General features: G+C 38.6%; 1 protein-coding gene across 1 annotated transcript in view; it reads left to right on the top strand.

Annotated features, from left to right (window-relative positions):
- Positions 1–20,368, top strand: part of il1rl1 (interleukin 1 receptor-like 1) — a 41,681-nt gene that overhangs the window by 2,042 nt on the left and 19,271 nt on the right. Inside the window, exons 2-5 of the mRNA XM_066686951.1 lie at positions 6,367–6,442; positions 8,751–8,997; positions 18,035–18,200; positions 20,110–20,260. Of these exons, the coding sequence (XP_066543048.1) occupies positions 6,367–6,442; positions 8,751–8,997; positions 18,035–18,200; positions 20,110–20,260 (640 nt within the window). The remainder of the gene's footprint in view (positions 1–6,366; positions 6,443–8,750; positions 8,998–18,034; positions 18,201–20,109; positions 20,261–20,368) is intronic.

Raw genomic sequence — 20,368 nt, 5'->3', positions numbered from 1 at the left:
CCTGTATGTGCATGTTTTTTATTCAGTGCCATTTGAGAGCCTAAAGACCACAGCCAACTATTAGTGGTTTTGGGCCTTGTCCCTTGCATACAGAGATTGTTCTGAATTCTCTGAACCTCCTAACGAAATTATGTGACATACATGATGAAATCCCAAAATTCTTTATAATTTTAAGTTAAGAAACATTATTCTTCCGTTATTAAAATACAGTCTTTCACAATCTTTACTTCTGAAAGACTCTCTGAGACATTCCTCTAAATTCTGTGTGCCCAAGGATAGCAAGCTGTCTAGAAAGTAAGAACTCAGTGATTGACTTTAATGACTGCATATTTATTATTAAATATGCAGTCCGACCCCACAATGTCCCACAACTCTCATCAAGAAAGGGCTTTACAGGTGTTATTCATGGCCAGCAAATGAACAGACAACATTTTACAGTTGGGTCCTTTCCTATGATAAAGAATTATGAAAGAAGCCTGCGTTTAAAGATGAGTTGCTTTTTCTTTATCACCCATCACAAGCATACACACTCACAGACACACACACTGCACACAAGCAGGAAGTGGAGGATATCTGACATCCGCTATGTGCACTTGTGAAGGTGTGTGTGTGTGTGCGTGTGTAATATATGTTTTCCTGCAGGAGCAAAATTATCCTGAAATGACAAAAGGACTTCTGACGGTGTAGTGACATTTAGACATAACATGAAAAAGATGCTTAGTATAAGAGGTGAGGTTCCTTAAAGGTTACAAACATACATTTGTACACCACATTGTGTCTTTAAACAGCTTTTCGAAGGCTTTCTGCCCAAATGGGACAAAAAGACTCTCATACAGCAGGCTGCAGTTACTTTCTATTCCAGAAGTTCAGAAATGTTATATTTACGGGGATTTTTTTTCTAATTAAACTCTTGTTATTATCATACTGTAAATATTAATGCCTTTTATGGTTTTGTGGTTGCAATATCCTTACCATGCTGCTATTGTTTCTAATCCAGTGTCTCCAGTGTCCTAGGGTTCATAGTCCAAACTTAAATGCGGTCAGGTAGATTTTCCATCTGAAATAGTACAGAATTAAGTATTTACAGAACATGAATGTATGAAGGAAAGAATAAGGATATTGTTTAATTAAATTAGATAAATAATCATGAGTAACCATATGATTGTGTTTAAAATTAAATAAATAGAAATGTACGATGTAATTTACAAGCATAATCATTAAATAACAAAAACATAACAATGTAAAGAAATAAAATATGTTTTATGTAAGCAGCACTTTTTTATATATAGCAAGGGCTATGATATCTACAGATTTTATTCCTGACCTGCAAATAAATGGGGTTCTTTCCCATGAACCATGGTGATGAAAACAGTGTGGGTTTAAAGATAAGCATTTTTTTCTTTATCAACCCTCACACACACAGACACACACACACACAAAGAGAAAGAGAGTCACTGCTTGGGAAATTTTCTTGAAGAGCATCAGTCAGAATGTTTATAGTCATTAAGTGGAGAATATCTGACACCTGCCATGTGAGTTCATCAAGTATTGTTTTTATATGTATGTATGTATACAGTGTGTTTCTGTAGAGACAAAATGATCCTGAGATGACTTAATATAACATAATATAATATCTCTGTGTTTAACCTTATAAAGATAGTAATCCAATGAGCACTCTGTATATGTATGTGTGTGTGTGTGAGGTCCTTTTATCTATATCAGAGCACATATTTATCTGTGTGTGTGTGTGTGTGTGTGTGTGTGTGTGAGAGAGAGAGAGAGAGAGAGAGAGATAGTGGGGAGAGAAATTGTATTAATTTCTGAGTTTTCTGAGCAGCAAAGCCTTCACTGTTACAGAGGAACAAAAACGGTAAGCAAACCACATTAAAAAATATTGTATAAGTGAAAACGGCAATATATATATATATATATATATATATATATATATATATATATATATACATGAATTCAAATGTTATTTGCTGTAATGATAGTAAATGGAAATCACACTGTAAAAAAGAAATTTTTTACAGACATTAACAGTAAAAAGTGTGATGTTTTTCTGTTTTTTCCTGTAAAAAGACAATATAACTTTGAAATACAGGAAAATCACCTTTTTAAACAAATCTGCTGGAAAAGCACAGTGAAAGTCTGTAACTTTAAATTTAATACTGTTGTAATATCAAATTAACTTGCAAATGTTAAGTAAAATCTACATCAAATGTAACATTTGAAAATGTTAAGTAAAATTTACTTTATATTTATTTTTTTTAAATAAAATATTTCATAGACACTCATCAATATATTAAGTAAAGCTTGTCAGTGTTTTTAGGAATTTAATAGATTTTATTATATTCTATTTGATATTTTAGTTTATGTCAAATTATATTACTAATAATTATGGTGTAAATTATGCTAATTTTCATTTGATAAATGTTACCAAATAAATAATCGTCCGTATCATATCACAAAACAAAAATAATCACAATGCCATGGGAAAGTCTAGAAACAAGTATTTTATGGTTCATTCAATAATATCTCTGATCATTTGGATCAACTGTAGAATTAATCTACATTCATTTATTCATTGTCTGTAACCCCTTATCCAGTTCAGGGTGGCAATGAGTCCAGAGCTTAACTGGAATCATTGGGTGCAAGGCAGGAACACACCCTGGACGGGGCTCCAGTCCTTCACAGGATGACACACATATTCACACCAACAGACACTTTTTTGAGTCGCTAATCAACCTATCGACATGTGTTTTTGGACTGTAGGAGGAAACCGGAGCACCCGAAGGAAACCCATGCAGACACAGAGAGACCACACCAAACTCCTCACACACAGTCACCCGAAGGAAACCCACACAGACACAGGGAGAACACAGCACACTCCTCACAGACAGTCACACAAAGGAAACCCACGCAGACACAGGGAGAACACACCACACTCCTTACAGACTGTCACCCGGAGGAAACCCACGCAGACACAGGGAAAACACACCACACTCCTCACAGACAGTGACCAATTCAACCATTTTAATCAAGACATTTTCTTCAAGGTTCAAGGGCAGAAGGTGGTGGGACTGGAGCCCATATAACACATACAAATAAAATAAAATAAAAAAAATTCAGCTGACAAATGAATAGCAGCAAGACTGGCATTAACCAACAAAACATGCAAAACCTCACTAATATAGAACCTAATTCTTAATTTATTTATAATCTTAACAAAAGAAAACAGTATGAGTGAATGTTCCTAAGTGCTTGCAGTTCTGTAAAACAATCGTCACCATGAATCTAAAACAAATAAAAAAATAAAATAGCATTGCTAATATCACTGCAGTATACAAGGCAATTAATATTTTTTCCTAATCCTCTTTCCTAACTCTCTAAGGAGATCAACAGAAGACAAGTTTATAACTTGACAGTGCTAGGTAGCATTAAAATTATCACATTTCTAAATAGCAATCGATGTCTCTTAAATAAATGATCAAATGTCTGTATCTCACTCATCCACTTCCATCCCTATGCAATGTTCTTGTCCCAGAATACTAAACTGTATCAAAGGTCAAATGTCTTTGTTAGTAAATATTTGTTTGTGTCAATATTATCTAACTCAAAGCCAAATCTACAGCATCACATATTAAATGGTGTCTTTCAAATAGTCAGTTAAAACATCTGACAACATCCAACAGTTTTTTGAAGAGACAAAACAGAGGACAGCAAGTCTGTGTCTGCACAATGGCATCCAAAGAGTGGAAGTTCGTTAAAAGACAAAATCTTTTATCTATCTATCTATATCTATCTATCTATCTATATATATATATATATATATATATATATATATATTGCTTTTCCCCCATTTTTTTGACATTGTAGGCATATGTCAACATTTTGTTTCAATGGATCAATATAAAATGTTCAGGTTATTTCAATAAATTGTTCTTCAATTTATATCCATTAAAATATGAAAAATAATTTTATCTTCTCCTGTAAGATACCCTTTTGGAGATACAATGTTTTGTTCAGTGAGTGACAAGATGTTAATGGATTTTCCTATGATTATCAATAATGAAACTATTGTTTTAATACTACACAGCTCCAGCCCACAGATGGATATCTAAAGCTTATATGTCTGTACACTTTTCTTTGTCCTGGATCTGAAGTGAATTCTTTTCAAATCTAAGCTGAACACCCTACAGAGAGAAATTCTAAATAAATATCAGCACAATACAATACCACTGTTCTGAGTTGGCCTTGAGATTGGAACATTTTTGTGATGATGGCATTAAGCCACAAAACATTAGTGAGGTCAGGTACTTATGCTGGATGTCTAGTTCTGAGTCAGTCAAACACTAGTCCAATTCATGACAGAAGTACTGTATGGTCCTGAATTACTTTAAACAATGCTGTTCCTCAGCTAAACAACTCCCAAATGTGGGTATTTTACACCTCTTTATCCCACTAAAGCTTAGGCTCATGTGCCAAGTGCAAGCATCTCTAACTTCAGTTTTTTTTTTTTTTTTTACAATTATATAAGCCATAAAACGTGTGGCATAGAGCCCATAAGTACTGATGAGACATCTTGTTTTGCCTGAAATTTTGATTAAAGGTCATGGAAATTTTGAAAAACTCACAGTTAAATGACTTGTTTTGTTTGATTTTCAGAGATAAAATAAGTTTCCTTTAAAAGGAACAAACACAATAACAATATTTTTTGCAGAATCTAACATGTTGAAAATCATAAAGTATAAAATATGTATAAGTATGTAAATGTATGCTCTTTACTAACCGTTTAAAGGTACAGTAAACAGTTTTAAGGATTTTTATTAATTTTATTATTATTATTATTATTATTATCATTATATTCCTCTTCACATTTTCAAGCAGTCAATAAAATATGTCCCAGCCTCATTAAACTTGAGAAAAACAAGTTTTGTATTTTAGCATTATTTTTCCCCCAGTTACACCATGCTGCTATGTTTGGATGTTGAAACAAGCACACACTTCCTCTGTGAAAGCACACACTTCCTTTCCAAAACCTCAGAACACTTTGAGGAGAATGCTAACTGTTTAGTATTGTTTTGTTAATTAAGCAGCATGTTTTAGTTTTATTAACATTTCATTTTACTACAGGAAATGACTGGTTCCCTCAGTTCCCAAACACTTACAAAGTGTTGCTAATAGAAATGGTGGTGTAACACTATGGTAAACTCTGACCCTGTTCCAAACAAAAAAGTGTTGCTGGCATTAAATTCAAAATGGGTCAACCTTTTTCAAAAGACAAACTTTCACAGTCAAAATCTTATTCTGCATCCCAACTTTTTTGGAAATAAGGATGTTTTTGCCACACATTGCAATTAAGACTTGAGTTTCTTTTTTTATGATGTGTGTCTTAATTAGATCCATAAGGATTAAGGATATTTTAGTATTTCTAAGAAAATGTCCCTGTTTATTGCTGTTATGCACTGCCATTTATTGCCTCTTGCAATTTATAAAGCATCCTCTTGAGCTTTTTTTTGTTTCGTTTTGTTTTTTTAACCAAGTTTTTCTTATTTTTAAACCAAACTAAATTAAAATGATTTCAGATTAAACTTTATAAATATAAATATATAATAAATATTTTAAAAAATCCTGCTTTGAAAGGCATTAGATCAAAAAGTTTGTGGACACCTACTCATTCAGCAGTCATACATTTATTATTCTTCTGTGTCCACTTAATCCTGATCATGGTCAAAGTGTATCCGAAGACTACCCAGATTTACTGGATGTACGCCAGGAACATACAAGACAGGGCAATAGTCCATCGGCATGACATCACACACTCACAACTGTGCACGGTCCAAGAAACAAAGTTTCTGTGCTAGAGATTTACATCATTATTGTGCTTGTCTACACTTTTTTATGGAGATGCAAGCTGTATATGCCCAACTGAATGTCTGTGTTCAGAATGGGTGCATCTTAAATTAGATGAATTCACTGATTTAACAGGTGTCTACAAACTTCTTGTCTAACTTTGAATAGGAGTGTAAAAATAATAAAATAATAAAATACAAAAAAAAAAAAAACTGTGTGAATATAAACCCATGAATGCATATAAAGAAAGACCATGAATTTAATTTTAACTAATTTTATGGGGGGAATCCCTTTGTATTTAATTTCAGTTCAAACCTTGAATAAGGCCTATATTGTAAACAATACATTCTGGGTTAATAAAACTGGACCTAATGCCACAATGCTTGTTCAGCATTTCTTCTTGGCAGAGGACTTCAAAATATACTGTTTTTTTTAATTGTTGTACTGTTTCTTGATAAGGATATCTATCCCAGCACATTCTTCACATCTTTTTTCGTTTGTATTTTACAGATGATAAGGCTATGGTTGATCACAGTTGGTTTCCTGTCTCAAAATGTTATAACCTCTTCATACACTGACACCACAGGTGAGATATAAAGTGACTTTTACATTATTAAATAATATGACGTTATGAAAAAAAAAAAACATCCTGCATTTTAAAGCTTACCCCTCAAAATCTAGCAACATTACTTAATTATGTATTAATTTATATAATCAATATATTATTTTAAACATTTATTGTATTTGCATTTTTTTAATTAACTGCAACTCACAAGAGATGAAGACTCAAAATATTTATCATCCCCGGATTAGCCAGATTATGCTCCATGGATTGGTTTCCAAACTACAGGTGGCCATGTTAAGTCAACTGTCAGAGCTGGGAATGACTTCACACCCAAACTGACCGTGTTCCAGTTAAATATTCAGAAAACCCTATGCCCTAAGTTTTCATTATATAGTGCCCTCCATAATTATTGGCACCCCTAGTTAAAATGTGTTAAAGCCTTAAAATAAATAATTTTTTTATTGCAGAAGCATAATCTCACTCTGAAAAAAAATGCAGAAAAAGGCAACCTTGAACTCAAGTGGGGAAAAAAAAGAAAAAGTCGTGACAAAGAAATGAAAATTATTTTCCATAAAAACGACCTGTTCCACAATTATTGGCACCTTAACATTTTCTTGGAAATAAATGCATTTGAACCATTTATGTCATTTCTACTGTAGTGTATAAAGTGGATCACTGTATCTAGAAACCTTTAATTAGTAATTCATCACTTCCTGTTTCCCTGGGGTATGAATATGGCATTACACAGAGGCCTACTTCTCTTACTCATTCTTAAACATGGGAAAGACAAGAGAACACACTATTCAAGTAAGGCAGATGTGTGTCGACCTTCATAAATCAGTCAATGGCTACAAGAACATAGCCACTCACCTGCAGATGCATTTATCTACAGTCAGAGCAACCATCAAAAAGTTCAAAACATCTGGCACTGTGACAAACAAGCCTGGATGAGGACCAAAGTGTATCTTGCACCACGCACAGTGAGAAGGATGGTAAGAGAAATAAAAAGTTCTCCAAAGCTCACTGTGAGAGAATTGGATCAAATGGTAGCATCTTGGGGTTATGAGGGCTCCCAAACAACCATCAAGCGCTATCTACATACCAACAAGCTGTTGGGGGCATGCACAGTGAAAGCCTTTTCTGAGTTATCAGTACTCATAAGCATAAACGAGTGGAGTTTGCCAAGCGGTACTGGGATTTTAACTGGGACCATGTGCTTTGGTCAGATGAGACCAAGATAGAGCAATTTGGCAACAAACACTCTAAGTGGGTCTGGCATAACACCAAGGATGAGTATGCAGAAAAACACTTCATGCCCACTGTTAGGTTTGGGGGAGGATCGGTGATGCTGTGGGCCTGTTTCTCCTCCAAGGGCCTGGGAACCTTGTAAGGATACATGGGATCATGAACTCTGTGAAATATCAGGACATTTTGAATCAGAATCTGGTGGCCTTTGACCGAAAGCTGAAGATAGGTCGTCACTATTGTGTCCAAATTATAGGGCCGTTCCAGTTGAAATTCCAACATCCACGTTAAGTCTAATACATACAGGCCACTAGGCATCAGATTAATGGACATTTTATAACATCACCACAGTTACTGGAGAACATGAACTACAGTGTTTTCCCCAAGAAGCACAGCAAATGTTGCTGCCACACAGCTCCATGAGGTCCTGTGCTTGATCCTGGCCACAGGTCACTGTGTGGAAGTGTGTTCTCCAAGTGTCTTGTGTAGGTTTCCTCTGGATGCACTGGTGTCCTTCCACAGTTCATGGCTTGGCTACTGGAAATTGCTCAAAAGTGTGTGTGAGTGCAGTGATGAACTGGTGCTAATTACAGGGTGTGTGCCCTTTTAAAGTCCTCAATATTTGGATTGCACATTACATATATCCTATGCCATTTAAAACGACTTGTTCTCAAAATTTATCCATTTAAAATTATATATGGTTCCCGAAATCTGACACATAAGTACATGTCTTTTGCTTGCAGACTCCATTGTATTCATTTTAAACTTTGAAATTTATACAAAATTTCAACTTCTTAATGAGCAAAACTAAATTAATTAACAAATAATTTTTTTTCAGTGGAATTATTACAAGTGACATGCTTTATGTGTTTCACACATTTGATTTGCTGCATCAACATTGCAATAGCTCCAAGAATGTGATATTAAACAGATAGACATTTCTTTCATATTCATACTGATTACAGAAGAAATGTTGGATGTACAGTACCAACCAGGGATGCCCCTAGAAAATGGCTTTTTAAAATCATAGTACATCATGTACAATAAAAATTGTCAGGGTTAACACTAGCGTTCTTCTTTCCAGTGCAGTGTGACAGACATCAGAATGGAGAACAAATTAAAGTGATTCAAGGAGAAGGTCTGCACTGGCCATGTCCAAATATTGACTGCAGTCTTGAAACTGATCACCTGCTAATATCCTGGTTCAAAAACAGCAGTGATGGACTCCAGGAAATTACAGCAAATGAGAGTAATCGAGTCCATCATCATGGGCCTAACCTGTACATCCTGCCTCTGACTCTCAGTGACTCAGGACTTTACATTACACGCTGGTCAGTATTCATATTTTCACACATTATGTATGCAAATTATAGATATATTGCAGATGTTAAATCCTGAGTGACTTGTCATAAACTCAAAATTATCAAGGGTCTGTCCTTCTCATATTTTAATGAAAATAACATAACAATATAAATGTATTTAAAAAAAAAAGCAAAAATTCTGATGAGACAAAACTAAATCTACAATAAGATTTGTGTTTCATTACTACTACTACTACTATTACTACTATTATCCTATTATTATTCCTGTGCTAATAACTTCAAAACATTCTTCAATATTTTTCTTAGATAAGATGCAACAGTTATACATAATCTTAAATATTCCATCCATTAAAAACTAATCTTCAGGCAGTTTTTGCTTGTTTGTCTTGCAGAACTGAGGTGTAGTTTTTAGATTTTGTAGAATCCTAACATATTTTATGCACTACTCATCCTTGACTCTTAGTTATTGTTTACTATTTGTATTTGGTATTTACTGTCATTACATATTACCTTATACAAGCACCACACATACTGAGAAGGCATTAGTTTAAATGTACAAGTGCTGGTCATAAAATTAGAATATCATGAAAAAGTTGATTTATTTCAGTAATTCCATTAAAATTTTCATGATATTCTAATTTAATGACCAGCACCTGTATATAATTAGGAATTAGGAATGTTAGTTATTCACTGCCACAGAATGGTCAGGTCAAGAGGTAGTTTGGTCGAGGGTTTGGTTGGTGTCCTGGATCGTGAGTGAAAAGGGGTTAGTTGGTCCACAAATTAACTGCCTTTAATAAACTAGTGCACAACTGAGCGCTGTGTGAGACTGTAGAGGAATAGCATTAGGTTAAGTAAATTGATTGCTCAATCTCTAGAGAAACCATGTTGATTATGACGATGACAGAGATTTTTAGAGTGAAGGGGGATGACATGATTGGTAATTTGAGTCCTCAAAATGGCACAGCAATCAGGGGTAGTAGTTGCGCAACATGATAGAATCATCAGTTGATCTTAAGACGGCCAAGATCATTGGGCCAGCAGGAAGTGGGTTAGCAGCTGCCATGAAAGTTGTTGAATACTACAGAGGGGAAGGATTTAACTGAAATGTCCTTACTTGGCATGTATGCCATGACGGTGCCATTCCACTGGCATAGGGGGAACAAACAGGAAGTAAAAAATGGAACGGTGTTGTAGAGAGATGACAGGTGAGGCAAAAGAAGAAGCCCCAATAGGGGAACTGACGGTCAACATTGCAAGACAGAAAGAAGGCAGCTCGTCACATGGTAGCAAACTCTGAAAGAGATAGACTCCATATGGTGCTGAGGAGATCAAGCATGGTGGCAGGGTATAAAGTTGACTCAAGGACGGCAGAGATGCCTTAATGGCGAAAAGCAGGTGCCAGATGAGAGGTAGCATGTGAAAGGGTGAAACAAATTAGAGGAAGACATCCAGGAAAGAAGTGGCGTCAGGTGCCTGGAGACGGGCAGGGGGCTGGGGGCAGTGTGGCTGCAATGGGAGAGGTCAAGTTGAAGGCCCATAGCAGCTGGAGGAGATTGTGTGTCATAGGAGGCAGGGTGCGGCCGCTAGAGGAGCGATATGGACGAATGTTCTCAGTGACACTGGAAAGTTAGAAAGTTAGAAGGAGAAGAGGACAGCAGCACAGGAGGTCCACAGCAGTACCTGAGGGCTGTAAATATAGTGGTTGGGAGCGACGTAGCCAGAAAGGAGAGAGATTGGACCAAAATTCTGTGGTAGGAGAAATGTGAGCTGCAAAGATAGGGCCGGGAGCAGTGTAGCTGCGAGTGGAGAGGCAGGAAGTAAGATCCACAGGGGAGGCTATGTAGTGGTCTCACGATGAAATCTCAAATTAACATCTCCTTCATCTTAAAGCAGACTCCTTTTCTTAAGTCACCTGTGTGGTTTCTCTAGAGACCAAGGAAGATTGGGGAACCGACCCAGACGGCCCCGACCTTGCAGCTGGCACTTTTGTAATTAGAATTCATGACAATCAAAGACATGTGCTTGTCGTCTTCTCTTGTGAGACTTGTGTTCGTGAGAGACACAGGAAATTTGTACTTGGAGTGAAAGACAAATCAGTTCACATTTTAATATTCAATAGAGTCTTTAATTAATACTCTGTTTTTAACATAGAACTCATTTGGAATAAAGAAAAGGGAGGTTTTGTGACTCAGCGCTGCAGTGAAACACCAGGCCGGTCCCATTCCTTCATTTAAAAAACGAAAGTGTTTTGTATGAAACAGACGGACATGTCCTTCTAGTCACTGCCTGAAACATCATTTTTTGTGTGTGCGGCTTAGTTTAAAAAATCTGATTTGGTCACAAAATCAGATTTGGTATGCTTTTACCTGCTGTGTGAACGTAGCCTAAGATAGCCGGTGGTGGATCTGCAGATGATTTCTCAGGTTTGTTTTATTGGCACTTTTTACAGCCACCTTTTAATAGCGCCATTTGTTTAGAAATGCACGTAATTGATATTCTGTTGGTTGGGATTGAAATAAAATTCAATATGATCATGGGCAGCGCAAATCATCGCGGTTAGCTCAAATAATCGCGATTATGTAATAATCGTGACAGGTCTAACTAGGACAAAGGCTGACGGCAGCACCTGAAAAGAAGCTGGAAAGTCAGAAAATGGGAGTAGCTCAGCAGCAAAAAGATTGGGTGGTGGGGGAGGTGGGATGAAGGTCCACGACAACACCTGAAATGAGAGCATGAGCTTGAAAGCTGGAGAGTGTGAGCAGCACAGCAGCAGGAGGGAAGGGTTGGGACGATGGTCCACAGCACCTCCTGAAAAGAGAGAGCATGAGCTAGAAGCTGGAGAGTGGGAGAAGCGCAGCAGCAGAGGTGTTGGGATGAGCTGAGAGGTGCAAAGATAGAGGCTGGGTATGGCATGGCTGCAAAGGAGTGGTTGGGACTAATTTGGCCGAGTTAGTCCAGTATTTTCATAATGGGATCATCTTTGCAAGCATTTTAGGTGAATTATTGCCCTGGTTGTTGTGTATTTTCTTAGCCATATCTTTTGCACTTTAATGTGTATGCACTGTTTTATGTTGCACCAGCGTTGCACTAGTTGCACTTTAATGTTGTGTATTGTTTTATGTTCTATGTCTTTTGCACTTTAATGTGTGTTCACTGTTTTATGTTTGCACTAGCTTTGCACTAGTTGCACTTTAATGTTGTGTATTGTCTTATGTAGCACCTTGGTCCTGGAGGAATGCTATTTCATTTCACTGTGTACTGTAAACACTGTATACTGCTGAAATGACAATAAACTTCTTGAACTTGAACTTGGTAATGTGCATAATCATTACAGATTCCAAGCCATTTTCTAATGCAGCTTAGGTAAAAATATTAGTTTCAAAACCAGCCCTCTAAGGAACCAACTTGTGAGACAGCAATAAGACAATAAGACAATCAGGAAAAGTGGAATGGTGGTAGATGAGGAATCCTCCGGGGCATTGAGTCTGGAGAGAAAATCATCGCATTGCTATGCAGGGGTTCCGTACATTGGCAGTAGATGTGAGAGACAAGGAGGGTTCCTCTCATTAGCTGAATGAAACACAGTGGCTGTTCAGCCAAAGATGTAAAGGAATGAATTTTACTCTGCTCTGCTGAACCTTTTATATGAAGCAACTTCAGCCATGCAACAACATACACACTACTAATTACTCCAATTATTTTCCTATCTCCCCTGTATCATTCTGCAGTCCTTCATTACTGTATATCATGCTCACATTGAAATGGATCAGCATATTCTAGTGTCTCACATACTCTAATGTGGTACTGTATTATCACAGTCACAATTCACAATTACATGGTTGCAAATCAAAATTAATGACAATACTTTTCTCCCCATTTTTTTTCCTACCCAAAAGCCGTCCCTGTGTTCTGGTCAGATGCTACTTGGGTAGTTTGAAAAACTGGTCCTAACAGAAGAGGACGCGATTCCGCCAAAGTTCTGTTCCATGCTCTGTTCTGATGACAAACGATCTTGGGGTTGTGCTCTCGCTTGAGACCACTGCTAGTAAAGACCATGACCTTTCCTGGTCCAGTTTACATTAGTGTGCCTGTGTAGCCTTCTCCTTACTGTCCTTTTCTTTCACTGCAGTTCTACTGGGTTTCTTCTCCAAAGTAGGGAATGTAGTTATAATTTTTCTCCCCATCAGCAACTCAGCTGGACTGAAACCAGTGGATGAGCATGGAGTGGACATCTGGAATGCCAAATCTGGCAAAAACTGTTTTCAGTTTATTTGTACACTTGTTGTTGAGGGTAGGTGTAGTATTTCAAGAAATCTGGAATAACAGTCTGAGATTACCAGGTATTGGTTGTGTTGTAGAAGTTGGTGTTGTCAGGAAGTGTTGTAGAGATGAGAGGTTCCTTTTGTTGTGTTCTTTTCTGTTCACAGCAAACCTGACATGATGTTTAAAGCTTGCTTATTTCTTTACTGAGTCTGGGCCACCACAATGATGAGTTTGCTCTGTCTCGACATTTCACTAGACCCTGGTGCCCTTCATGGATTTTCTGGAGAATTTCACTCCTCATCGACCATGGAATAATCCTGCTCCCTCTGAGGACACGGCCATTGTAAACTGATAGTTCAGATTTCACTTGGATGTATTCTCTTGCACTCTCAGGTACACTGCTTAACTGCTCAGGCAAACCAGTTCTTATGAGCTTCATGACAGACAGCAATTCAGCATCAGTGGATGTTGCTGTTCTGATTTCATCCATTTTGCTTGGTGATGCAGGGATTCCTTCTACTAAACTAGCCACGTAACAAGCTACCTCACTATGCGTGTTAGTTTCTACACCCATGTCAGCCAGCGGACTGTGAGAAAGGGTGTTAGCAATGGTCAGAGTTTTTCCTGGAGCATATTCTGTGATGGGGTTAAATCTCATGAGCCTCATGAGAAAACGTTGACAACATAAAGGTACATTGTCCAGGCTATAGTTGTTGATGAGGGGCACTAATGGCTTGAGGTCTGCTCCAGTCCACTGAGATATCTTTCAAACTTCTCACATGCCCACACACCAGCCAATCTTTCCTTCTCTATTTGGGCAGTGTGTGTTTCTGCTTCAGTGAAGCATCTGGAGCAAAATGCCACAGATTTCCGCTGCTCTCCATGGAGCTTAAGAAGGTCAGATATGGATTGGCACTCTGTCCTGGGTGAAACCCTAGTGCCCGATGCAGTCCTCCAGGTGGACGGTCGTTCCTGGTCGAGAGTACGCTGTGCGCGTTTGGCTGCCGCTTCTCACCAGTGTGTGTGTGGATTGAGTGTTCTGAGCAGTGTTGTAAAGCGTCCTTGGGTGTCTAGAAAGGCGCTATATAAGTGTAAAGATACATACATACATACATACATACTCCTCCCAGTTCATAACTACTGGCATCTGCCGACACAGCAGTGGGCTTGTTTACGTCATAGTTGGTGAGTACTGGTGCAGTCGTCAGCAGCTTCTTGATGTTTTCAAAAGCTGTTTGCTGTGTGTGATCCTATGTCCATGTGTTCTTGTTTCCTTTTAAAAGTTCATAGAGTGGTTGTCCTATAGTTGAGAGGTTGGGAATGCATCTTCCTACATAATTCACCATTGCCAATATTCTTTTCTATTCTTGCAAGTCTGCAGGTGGAGGAAGCTGCGGAATGGCTTCCACTTTGTCTGGGTCTGGGCAGACACCAAACCAATCAATTAGATGTCTGAGGAACCGTATCTGGTTCTGCCTGATGGAGCACTTCTCATGGTTGATTTACATACCAGCTGCATCACCATCTCCAGGCAGTGATCGTGTTCTTCTGTTGTAGCCCCAAAAACTAGAATATCTTCCATAAAGACTTCAACACCCTCCAGCCCCTGCAGTGTCTATTTCATCTTTCTCTGGAAAATTTCTGGTGCACTGGTAAACCTGAATGGAAGACTCTTGAAATTTAATCTACCAAAAGGTGTTATGGAAGTGATGAGTTTACAGCTATCTGGGGGTAGAGGTATCTGGAAGAACCCAAGTGAGAAGAATACAGTGGTCCCACTACGTTTTGCTGTGATTTTTTCAGTAGTAGGTAGCAAATACTGTTCTCTTTTTACAGCTTTGTTCAGCTTTTTGTCATCCTCCATGACCTTTTGGCAACAGGGGGAATGGCACACTCTGTGCCTCATATACTGTGTATGGCTGAGAATTGTCTTTCAGCTGTATTCTCACATGTTCAGTCTTTAATGTCCAATGCTCACCAAATGCTTGAAAATGTCCCGTGTTGCACAGTAATTCATTCACTTTTTTCACCAGATTCATTTTCATTGACATTTTTCACTAAGCAATTTGCTTACAGTGTGACCACGAATGACATATGCCATGAGTGGGTGGGTTTCTCCTTTATAGGTCAAAGTGCTCTGAAATTGTCCTATGCATTGCAGCTTATGCCCTGGACTATCCAATGGGATATTTGCAGGCTCTAGTAGTCTTCTGGGAATGAGTGAATAGTAGGTCTCCTCCCTATGGATACTCACATCAGTGCCAGGGTCTATTTTAAATTCTATCGGTGTGGAGCCCACCAGAAGCTTGACAGCCTATTGCTCTGATGAACCATCTGACTTACTCACAACCCCAAGAAAATATAACTGCTCTGCTTGCTCAGTCACCTTTCTCAGGGCTTTCCTGTTCTGACACACTCTACCCCAGTGTCCAACTTTGCTGCATGCATTGCATTTGCATTTTCTAGCTGGGCAATTTTCATTTTTAATGTGAATTATCCCCCTGTCCTTCATTTCCACCTTTTGGTTTACCATAGTGCTTGGTGTATTTGCTGTGCTTGTGTGTGACCTCGTGTATCACCCCGGTTGCCTCTCCCTGCATGATGACTTGTGAAGTAACCTCCACTGACTGCCAGGATGGTCAGTGCTAGTGTCAGGTCCTTCATCAGCTGCAGTCTTCGCGATACATCTTTGTCAAGTAATTCCACAACAATTCTGTCGCGTATTTTCTCGTCTCTGCTAGCACCAAAATCTCAATGTTCAGCCATTTCATACAGACCACTGACTTATTTAGCTGTGACACCATGAAAAAAATTAATCAGAAGATTTACTCTGGTCTGGTGAACATTTTTAATGAAGCAACTTTAGTCGTGCAACAGTACATACACACAGTGCTAATTGCTCCAGTTATTTTCCTATCTCCCCCATATCAGTCCGCAGACCTTTATTACCGTGTGTCATGCTAGTATAAGCTCAAGCACACTTAGCTACCGTATATGATGAGAGGAGGTAATGGGAGGCTCGAAGCCGCACACTGGCAGTGGAGGTAGAGGCAAGGTTTCACGCAGGTCACAGTAGGAGGAGAAGAAGGGAGCAGGTGCGCTTAAAAGCTTGTAGCCGTGGGGAGACTGGCATGACAACGGTCGATCACGTTCCCCAAACACAAGGCAGTCCCATAGCTTTTTTCGCCGGAGAAAGTGGAAATGGGAGACTTGAGGCCATGCCGGGGTTTCACTCTGGAAGCTGCTCGTAGCGGGAGGAGAAGCCGTTTCTCTGCTGCAGGACTTGTAGCAGGTGGGAAGCAGGAAAGACAAAAGCAGATTTGCATTCCCCAAACTGAGGCAGTCCCCGTAGTAGTTTAGCTGGAGAAGGAGGTAAGGGGAGGCTCGAAGTCGCACGCCGGGGTCAGAGGCAGATGTGGGGTTCACTCAGGAGGTCGGGTGCAGAGGGAGGAGAAGCAAGAGAGAGCAGAGGCAACGCAGATCCGGGGCGGAAAAGACTGGAACACGTATAAAGTATAGAGCAGTCGGAGCGGGAAGCAGGCATGACAAAGGCCGAACGTAGCCCCAAATATGAGGCAGTACCATAGATGTTTAGCCAGAGAAGGTGGGAATGGAAGGCTCGGTGGGCTTGATGATGGCCGAATACGGCTCCGAAAATAAAGCAGAAACAAACCCAGTGCGGAGGAAAGAGCTGACATTTCGAAGCAGTCGATTCGAGGTCCATCCCGTGAGCCAAATACAAGAACTTTGTCCGACACAGAAATTACATGAGCATGCAGGGTATATAGGGCTGATGGAAGCAGTTCTTGTGTGGTCCTACTCCCAAAATTATGTTATTACATAGCTTCTACTCACCTTCTACATGACAAGTATTACCTGTGTGTTTGCTTATACACTGACATTTAAAAACAAAAATGACCATGTTTCTCCAATTATTCTATATTTTATCAGCTTCATAAACCATATAGGTGCACTTACATGTTCTGGTCAAGACCTCACTTTAATGGTCAAAGGGCCAGTGCAGGGCAGAAAGTGGATCATTCTTAGAGCTGAAGTAACAATGAGGTTTGTTGGTGTGTTAGTGTGTATTACATTATGTAAATGTTAAAATACCAGCAGCACTATAGTGTCTGTTCCATTTATACCACAGTACATGCTAACATGCTTCGCCACAATATTGGCATTACAGTGCTGAAAATAAGGGCGGTCCTGTGTAGCGCAGGGCGCAAAGCAGGGTGAAATGGGGCTACCAAAGTATGCAGAACAACAGACAGGCTATGGCCTGTAATTGTAACTCTAGAAAGTGCATCTATGTGGACAGGAGCTATTAAATGCAAAAAGAGTGAAACAAGGAAGTAACTTTAATATTTTGACTAATCGGGGTATTTTAACATCGCTGTAATGCTGCAAAAGGTGTGGCGCCCCCTCCAGGGTGTGTTCCCGCCTTGTACCCAGTGATAGCCTCTGGACCCACTGCGACCCTGAACTGGATAAGTGGTTACAGATAATGAATGATAAAATTAATATAATACTGAGAGCACCCTCTGGTGATTCTAAAAATGTGTTAGCAAAATTGTATTTTGATACCTGTTTTGTATAGGATGGAAAATTAAGTTCCTTTACATAATGTAAATATTTTGCCACCATTTTTTGGCATCTTAAATTTGCTTTATTTTTTTAAAAATGAAAATCCATGATACAGCCTCAGACATGACCTGACATTTTCCCAGTAGTGTGGTCTGGTGTATGTTGTATGATGAAAGTGTGGTCTCTTTTGCAGGATGGAATCGAATGATCATGGCTGTAACGAGTTTGAAACTTACATTAAGGTTTATGAGGGGTTCAACATTAATCAGCTATATTCAAATTTAACAGAGGAGCCACCCGATGTGAGGATCTCATGTCCAGTATGTGAGGACCAAAACAAGTCTCTCACCTGGTACAAGGTACATTCAGAATGAGACCAAATTTTTTCATAAAAAAATAAGTATAATATATATATATATATATATATATATATATATATATATATATATATATCACACAAAGTAATGAAATTATTGTTTGGTAGGTTATTTCTTTGTTGTAACAATGCTTCTTGGCAATAAATCTTATAGAACTGGAAAGCCTGTTAATTTCCCCTTTTAATGGTGCCACATTTGATTTGTAAGGAACATGCATTTGTGGGATTAGCCGTAGAGCTGAGTATATGGGTTGCGCTCATGAAAAACTTGCCAAATCCTCTCTGCCAATGGCAAACAGCTTATTCTGTGTGATGGTGTGGGGAGGCATATACCTCACTGAAAGTACTAGGCTTGCCATCATTAGAGGCAATGTCAATGCAGAGAGATATTGAGATGAAATTCTGCAACCAGTGGAAATCCTATTTCTCCACAGGCCGGGACCAAACTCTATCCTCCAAGATGACAACGCTCACCCCCACAAAGCGGGGTTTATCAGAGACTACCTCCAGAATGTGGGAGTGTCTGCCTTCCAGCTCCTCACCTCAACCTCATTGAACATTTGTGGGATCAGGTTGGGCATGTTGTTCGTGCCAGAGTGACCAACACAACCATGTTTGTTGACTTGCAACAAATGCTGGCTGAAGAATAGGATGCCATCCCACAGCACTGTGTGACCAGCATGAGGAGAAGGTGCCAGGCTGTTGTGGCTGTGTATGGTTCTTCCACATGCTACTGAAGCTGCTCTTTGTTAAATTAATAAATTGTTAAATTGCCAATAAGTCTTGTTTCTTCAAACTTCAACCATTCAGTCCATCAAACACCAGATGAGCCAATGGCAGAATAAGCTGTTTGGCATTGGCAGAGAGAATTTTTCCCACATACTCAGCTCTACTGCTCACCCCACAAATGCATGTTCCTTACAAATGTGGCACTATTGAAAAGGGAAATTAAAAGCTTTCCAACAGTATACGATTATTGAAAATGTCCTTACTTTTTGTGCCTTGTTTTTACATATATATACATTTTGAGTTTTTTGTGAAATTAATTCCAGATCATGCTGGAAGTCACAGTAGTGAAAGTGTGAACTGAGACAGAAAGGATATATTTTCATAAGGATAGAATGGGAATATGTAAGAATTTGTACATGTTTCAGGTTTAAGCTTTCTCCAAAACATCTCATTTTAATAAAGATATATTATGGTTCTTTTCCACTGCAGGGTACATAAACTACTCAAAATTTGGTACTTTGGTACCATAGCTCCCCCAAGTAGCCAGTGTCATCGCAAAACACAGTCACTAATGGGAACAGCAGGCTTTGGAAACCACAAAAATGACAGCAGTAACTTTAAGCATTGTTTACATATTTTGGATTCACATGTTTTTTTGGGATTGGTCACAGCTTAGCCACGCATCAGTTCAAACATATCAGTAGTTTTCTCCTTCCTTGTTACATCAATCAGTTCTAGCTGGATTTTTTCTTTGGCCTCTAATCCATAGAAACTTTGAACCTCTTCAAAAGACCATGACATAATTTTACAAAGTGTCTTTAAGAGTCCCATAAAAAAATGTGATCTCTACAAAATCTTGGAGATTTTTTTCAAATACCATAAATTCATTGTGTACAGTGAAAAGTCTTTCTGGCCAGTCAGTGCTCTACAAGGTTTACATGTCACATTTCTGTCCATATTTGGCTTACTTCAAACCATGAGCAAGCATGTACTAAACAAGTACCCAATTAAAGGTAGCAAATTTGCCTAATCTAAAAGCAAAAAAGCAGAACAGTATCATGTATAGTGTACATACCACGTAGTGTACAAGCACCATTACAGAATATATGCAATATATATTAAAGTGAATATATGCATATGTAATATATTACATGCTTTTGCAGGATTTCCATCTGATTCCTGGCCAAACTGAGGAATTTCTGCACATTAACAATTTTTCAAAAAATGATGAAGGCATCTACACCTGTTTGTGTACTTGGGAGCACCATAATAGGAAATATAACTCCAGTGGATCCAGAAAACTGCACATCAAAGGTATACTAAAGCATCAAACATTGACTATGCCATCAGTATTTTTCTATTATTAATACTGTGATTGCAAATTGTAAGGTACACTATAGTTCAAGAGACACCCCCCATCCA

The sequence above is a fragment of the Hoplias malabaricus genome, chromosome 12, assembly GCF_029633855.1.
Source record: "Hoplias malabaricus isolate fHopMal1 chromosome 12, fHopMal1.hap1, whole genome shotgun sequence".
NCBI classification, from domain to species: Eukaryota; Metazoa; Chordata; class Actinopteri; order Characiformes; family Erythrinidae; genus Hoplias; species Hoplias malabaricus.
This window is presented reverse-complemented; position numbering and strand designations above follow the sequence as displayed.